Source organism: Carlito syrichta, unplaced genomic scaffold, assembly GCF_000164805.1.
Source record: "Carlito syrichta isolate Samal-C Ts95f unplaced genomic scaffold, Tarsius_syrichta-2.0.1 Scaffold311911, whole genome shotgun sequence".
NCBI classification, from domain to species: Eukaryota; Metazoa; Chordata; class Mammalia; order Primates; family Tarsiidae; genus Carlito; species Carlito syrichta.
Genome location: NW_007256007.1, coordinates 967147 through 974449, shown reverse-complemented (window position 1 = coordinate 974449; position 7303 = coordinate 967147). Strand labels below are relative to the sequence as shown.

At 42.6% G+C, this 7303-nt stretch overlaps 1 protein-coding gene across 1 annotated transcript in view; it reads left to right on the top strand.

Annotated features, from left to right (window-relative positions):
* The first annotated feature begins 6622 nt into the window (after positions 1–6622).
* The window catches only part of CCDC60 (coiled-coil domain containing 60), a 114113-nt gene continuing 113432 nt past the window's right edge, over positions 6623–7303 (top strand). The window contains exon 1 of the mRNA XM_008069309.1: positions 6623–6751. Within this exon, the coding sequence (XP_008067500.1) occupies positions 6623–6751 (129 nt within the window). The remainder of the gene's footprint in view (positions 6752–7303) is intronic.

Genomic DNA, 7303 nt, shown 5'->3' with positions numbered 1-7303 from the left:
TCTCCAGGGGTTAAGGGGATTTTTCAGTTCCAACTCATTCAGAATGAAGTTCCTTCGAACGAGTGGCCAACTTCTTTTTCCCCTTTGAGCCTGACATGCAGAGCCAGGTGTTGCATCAGGAAACTCCGCCAACAGAGTCTGTCATGCCCAGACCTCGTCTGGTGTCTGCTTGGGCTTTTTTTTTTTTAAATACTTGTAGGGGTTTTTTTTTTTCCTTTTAATTATAATTATACGTCAAAGGGAATCTGGAACTTGCAGAGCCAAAGATCAAAGCCTCAAGAGGGACTACGTTGTCCAACAGTCCCCAACAGGACTCTTAAGATACAAGGGAAAGGGTAGATGGGGTGATGACATCAGCTTGGCTAGCCCCAGCCCTCCTTCACCCCACCATGTGTTCATATGACTTCTCAGCCAGCTGGTCCCTTCAGTGTGGCCAGAGAAGGAAGGGTCCTGTAGGATCTATAGGGTGTAATCTGAGGATAGACCAGCATGGTTCTACCCAAAAACACACCCTGACACACTAAGCCTGATACATGCATGAAACTGCACTATATGTCAAGCATTCCTTTGGGTTAAGCATTGCCTGCTCCATTTTCAAGGTGAAAAGATCACTAAGTTGAATGATATCTGTGTCAGTCCCACCTTAGTATAAATTGGTCTACAGGTTGGTTTCCATAGTTCAGAACAGTATGAGGCTATTTGGCACCTAGGTGAGGGAAATAATTAATGGAGAAGAATAAATATTTAGACATCACTAGCGAAGGAAAGAAATGAAGGAAACCAAAAGTTATTAAACAGTTACTGTGTGATAGTCTTTTACATGTGTAATATTATTGCTATTTTAATAGCAACCATCTAAGGTTAGCACTATTCATCCTCATTCCAGAGCTGGTTCACTTCTCCCAACTGTCATCTAACCCAGAAGTTCTCAGACTTTACAAGGAATAGGAGTCTGCAGGAAAGCCTGAAAGAGGAGATTCCTGGGCCCCACCCCAGAGGTTCTGATTCACCTGGTCTTGTGTGTGGCTTATGAATTTGCAAGTGTGATAAGCTCCCAGGTGATGCTGATAGTGTTGGTTCATGAACCACAGTTTGAGCAGCACTGTTCTTGGGAAATCATGGCTATCTTATTTACTTGACCAACGATTGGTTCAAATGATGAGCATCTCTGATCCCATTTGGGCCAATGAGACATGAAAGACTTGCCCAGATATCTGAGAAAGAAGCCTTGCCCCGATTGCTACCCTGATTTACAACCATGAGGGAAACGTGTCTCAGGATGAAGCTAATTCTGTGGGCAATTGACTCTGTGCATAGTCAGGGACATGACAGACCTTCTAAACCAACCCTGAAACCTCAAATTCTCCTCTGGACTCTCTCCTACATGAAGTAATACATTCCCTTATGTTTAAGCAAGGGTGGGTATAGTTTCCTGTTACTTTTAGCTCAAAGACATTGTCACTCTCTGATGAAGAAACAGTCTTGGTCCAAGGCCCAGGGTCACATAGCTGTCACCCAGCTCTGTGATGCCAGATGTCCTTTCAATTTATTTCTCTGCCCAAGTGTGCCAATTTATTTCTCTCCCAATACTTAGTGTGATTATCCATCTACTTGGGTCCAAGAATTTGGGGCAAGACCAGCTAATCTCCCATCACCAAGAGGTTAAGAATTCTATCCATCCTTTCATTCATCTGTCTCTCCATCCATCCTTTTCTTCACCAAGCATTTATCCAGTGCTTTCTCCATGTCAAACCCTGTGCCTCAATGGGACGATCCACTTCAGGACGGGATGCCATCTTAACCCCAAAGGAGCTCAGATCTAGAGGAAGAGGCAGCCCCACACTCTCCGCTTTTGCTTTTATGTTCCCAAGACTTAGGCAGTAAGATCAGCCCACTCTTGCCCAGATGTTTGGTTCTTGTGTGTTTCTAAGGTGCCGGCAGATAATAAAAACCCAGTCTCCTTTTATTTGACTCAGATGAATTTACACTCCTTTGAAAGGTTGAATCCTTTTTTAACATCAGTAAAGCAATTCAAGCTCCTCAGTAATGGGGATTATATAAATATTCAACCATCACATTTCTCTGTTTATAGAGCATCAAAGTGCACAGCACATTGTAAAACTTCTAATTAATTCTCATAGCGCCCTAGTGTCATGTGCAAAAGACGGATAATAACCCTATTTTACCGATGGGACCAATGGCCACTGTAACTCAGCAACTAGCCTGTGGTCATGTGGCAGATCACCTGCATTTTATACCTTCATTAACAGCACAGCTTATTAATTATAAAATTACATTAACAACTAGCATTTATTGAGAGCCCCCATAAACCTGGCTCCGTCCTGAGAACTTCACACACACGTGAGTCGGTTGACTCTCCATCGCAACCCTGTGAAGTAGGCTCTGTGATTGTCCTCACCTTGCACGTGAGGAAACTGAGTCTCCAAAGTGTTGTATCTGCCAAAGACTCTGGCCAGTGAATACAGGTCTGTATGATTCCAAGTCTCATACCCTGCCCTTTGACTTACGGTATCTTCTGGGTGGCATGTTGAGAAGTAATAATCTGTGTATCCTTGCCCTGAGTCTCCCACTGCTTTGCTGTGTGACTTTGGGAACATTCTCCAGCTTCTCTGAGTCTTGGATGCTCATCTGTTGATGGATTGGGGAAAGTATAGGCTTTGGAGCCAAAGTGCAGTTGGTTATCTGATTTGTAGAATGGAGAGGATAGTAGTCCTAACCCACAAAATGTACTATGAGGGTGAATTTAGCTAATGTGAATCCCCCCTTGGAAGAGACCTTAAAGATTATATTGCTAATTTTTCTTCTGTTTACTGATAAAAGTAGTCATGAACACTATGAAGTGGTGGAAATCATTAATTAGATAATCTGTCTTGAGGCTCCCTTTATAGTCATAAGATTATTTTAATGCATACTGGTGCTTTGTAGTAAGATTTAGGGTAGAACCACACAGTTTGCGCATAGTAAGCACTTAGTAAGACACTTAGTAAGTGAATGGAAACTGTTTTTAGTATATCTCCATGATGGAGGGGTTGTGCTGGGTAATCTCTCAACACTGATGATCTCTGATGAGTCTAAAATGAACTATGACCCATAGATTTTGGTTTAGCCAGAGGAAAATAGTATTACTCTCCTAGGGTATAGCTTGGGTCATCTAGACAAAATATTTGCAGTGTGTTGACAAAATCATGGACAAGTCAAGATCCTCTTAGTTGCAAGTGATAGAAAAATCCAATTCAATGTGGCCTGCACGAAAGAGAAAATCTGTTGTCTAAGGTTAACAAAAAGTCCATAAGTGAATCTAGTTTCAGGAATGGTTGGGTCCAAGCAATCAAACATTATCTCCAGAAACATACTTCTCTTTCTCTTGTGCTGCCCGTTCTCAAATAGGCTTTTCCAAGGCATCACCAAGGTTCTAGCCTGGAATTTCCCGTGAGAGCAACCCCAGCGGAATCTCTTTCCCTGTAGCTGCAGCAAAGTTACTGGGACTAAACACTATTGTCCTTCCTTGGGAGTTAGACTCATAAAATAACCAAGCTCTCCCTGGGGCCAGGGGGGTGGGACATTCTGATTGACTGGGCCTGCTTCATATGCCCACCTCTAAAGCCACATGGATTGAAGTTCAGAAAGGAAAGCTCCCCCAGGAAGCTGACTGGCGGGTCTTTGTCTAGGAGAAGACTACTGCAGTCTAGCTGCCAGTCAGCAGTTTTCCTGGGCTTGGAGTCCAAGAGCATATCTTTGGGCTTTAATCTCCTAGCTGCAAATTGGTGTCCAATTCCCAATCACAGTGACCTAGGGAAAACTCCCAACAGCCACACTCAAACCCCTCAGCATCATCTTCTTCCTGTGCCCTCAGCATAAAATACCAACTTCCTTTCCTCACCTCCCTCCTCATTCCTCACTACTCCCCCACACAACCCTATTGGTATGCTCCAGTTGGACTGAACCACCTTCACTACCAAGTTCTCAGTGGCCTCCAGATCTTTGCACATGCAGTTCCCTCGGTGTGGCACATCTTCCTCCTTCCTTTCTGTTATTTATTTTTAAATTGACGAATGAAAAACTATTTATATTTATGACATACAACATGATGTTTTGATATATGTATACATTGTGAATGATTAAATGAAGGTAATTAACATATCTATCACCTCGCATATTAATCATTCCTGGTCCTTCAGGACTCTGCTCAGAATTTGAAGTCACTTCCTTTATCTCTGATTGTCCCTCCATCTTTGCCAGGTCAGATGTGCCCACACAGCCACCCAGTCCCCTCATTCTCACCACAGCCTACATCATACAGTATTGTGATTGTCTGTGTGCCCACTCCCGCCATGAGACTCTGGAGCTTTGAGGAGAGTGCATATTTCCTAGCTCTGGACTTGGACCCCAAGAGGAGTTCAGGAAGACCTTTTTGAATGGAAGAATATTCACTATGTCCTGGGCAGTAAGGATATTCACTGACAAGTTCACAGGTCAGGAGAGCCAGGAGTAAGGCACCGAGTGAGAGAAGGACTAAGAAGACCCCAGTCCATTGTCAAAATACCTCCAACAGGGATGAGGTTAGGCAAATGGGCAGTCTTGAATCTCAGCCCTAGATAAGGTCTTAACCCAGCCCCAAACCCATGATGGATCTAGAAGGTCATGCCGAGCAAAGCCCCTTTGATACAAAGATCCTCACCACTTCCTCTCCAAAGGCATTCAATATGATTTTAAAGAAATCTCAGTTTCCACAAAAAGTTTGTGTTCTGCCAACAAAAATGCTCTCTCGCCTACCTTTATGGTGGTTGCTTCACCTTCCGCTAATTTGCATGATGAGGCTGCTTCCGTCCCTGATTAGTCCCAGGATTGCATGCAAATGAGCATTTGACACCGTCAAGGGCATCCGAGCTTGCACTTCTTTGAAGGAGGGCTCTCCTCGGTTCAGGTTTTCATGTTTGAAAATAATAAGCAAGTTTAGTTCATTTCTCTTCCCCAAGCCGCAAGCTGTCTCCTGTCTCCACTCACCCCCCAGGAACCATGTTTGCTAACTAGAAGGAGAAAGGCGTTCTGCTTTTCAAACAAGTCCAAACCCCAATTAGTTTCTCAGCAACTTGATCCTCATTGGTGGCGACTGTGGTTTCTCATCTGGCATTGTTATTGATTTGGTCAGAAGTAATTAAGGAGATAATTCTTACTCAATTACATTTCCCTGAATTTCCTGAGGTTGCTAACTCTGCTCCCTGGCTGTATTTTCTTTTCCAAATTAATTTTGTCTTGACTCTGAAATGAGCATGGATATTATAAAGCTTGTTGTGCTTGTTGATTTTTTGCAGGAAAAAAGTAGGGCTCTGTATTTTAATTCCAACTAGGGCTCTCCAACTCTTTTAATTTTTAGAAAATTAATGCAAAACATACACAGGTTTTTTTTTTGTAAAGACCAAATATCACCAAAAGCCTTCTACTGCAGAGCAGGAGTCCCCCTCTTCCCTGCCTTCCTGTCATTCTTGTTGCCATCCCCCAAGGCAGCCACTTCCAAAACTTCTTTGCTATTTCTTTCAATGATCCATGTCTCTACATTATTCGTTTTACCTGTATTTCTCAGTTTGCACAGTTAAGACTTGAATGATTTTCTGCTATGAAAGATGGGGATCTAACTCCCTTCTATCCCTACACCACTCCCCACCTCAACTCCTATTCCTCCCAAATAGCCTTACCTTCAGTTCCTCTACTGGTTAATTCTATCATCTATTTATTTTCTTATTTCTAATTTTCTTGAGTCAGAGTCTCACTCTGTCACCCTGGCTGGAGTGCAGTAGCACAAGCACTGCTCACCACAGCATTGACCTTGTGGGCTCAGGCAATCCTTCCACCTGAGCATTTTAATTTAATTTTATTTTATTTTATTTTATTTTATTTTATTTTATTTTAGAGTTGAGGTCTCACTTCACTATGTTGCCCAGGCTGGTAATTCTGTCATTCTAAAAACTATGTCACACTTAGATGTCTTGGCCCATTTGCCATAGAAAGTATCTTTGACTCCTTGCTTTGTAGAAGAGATAAGTTCTCTGTCAGCTCGCCTTGTGTCTTTTACTACTACGTTTACATCATCAAGATTGATGGCATTCACATTCTGTATTTGTAATTCAGTTTTCCAATCTTTGACTCTGGGTTGAGTCTAAAAGCTGAACAACCAACAAATGTTAGTATTACTTTTACCCATTCATTCACTTACTCAACAAATAACTGCCAAGAAACCACTCTTTGTTTGGCATGGTGCCCAAGACCAAAGACATGATGTGACAAGGTCACACTCCCTACACACATTACAAGGCTAGAATTCAGAGGAGGAGAGAGAGAAAACACAATTTGCAATGTAAGAATAGCTGCTGAATTTAGTGACTTTCAACAAAATGTTTACAATATGACTACAAAGCATAATATAAAGGTAAGCTGAATATAACCACAAAAAAAGACTTTAAATTGGAGCTGCTTGGTGGTTTTTTGTTTTTTTTACTTCAAGAATATAAGCCAAGTCTTGGTGCTCAAACCTTGGTCTACTTGTCAACCCCAGTGATCCTCAGGCAGAAGCCAGAGTACTAGAGGATGTGACATGCTAGGGACCATGTACTTCTTCCAGGCACTGAGAGATGGTGAGAGACCTCACTCAGCATTGCAGTTTGGCTTCATGTTTGTGAAGCTCTTACATCAACAGCAAGTCTTTGCCGCACTCAATGTCCAGAACACACTGACTGTAAATATCCCTTTGAGCACAACCAGGAACAAACATCATCTTGTTGTGAGAGGGTCCAGACTGGTCATCCCAACACCAGTGGGGACTAGCACAGAACACCATGGGGACCTCTGGGACCACAGAGGGAGATTTCTAACTGCTCTTGGCATGAATATCCCATCCAGGTGGGGCATTGACCACACTAGAAGTGGAATATGACAACACTAGAAGCCAGACGGCCAAGTGCATCGGGAAAATTAAAATTATAAGATGATGTAGCATCTATCCAAATACACATACATGCATATATACCAATTCAGAAAGTCACAGATTGTTCTTCTACTTGCTTACCTTGCAAACAGCTCAGTACTTTGTTACTTAATGATCACCATTAGGTCTCTTTGCCAGACTCTGGCCCTACATGCCTTGGTGAATCTGTAAAATGGGCATTAAGAATATGTCTTCCTTGTGGCTCTTGCCCAAAGTAACAGCAAATGACAGAGCTGGAATCTGAACCCAAGTCTCTCTAATCCTAATCTTTCCAATACTACCACCTACTGTCTCCTGTAGTGG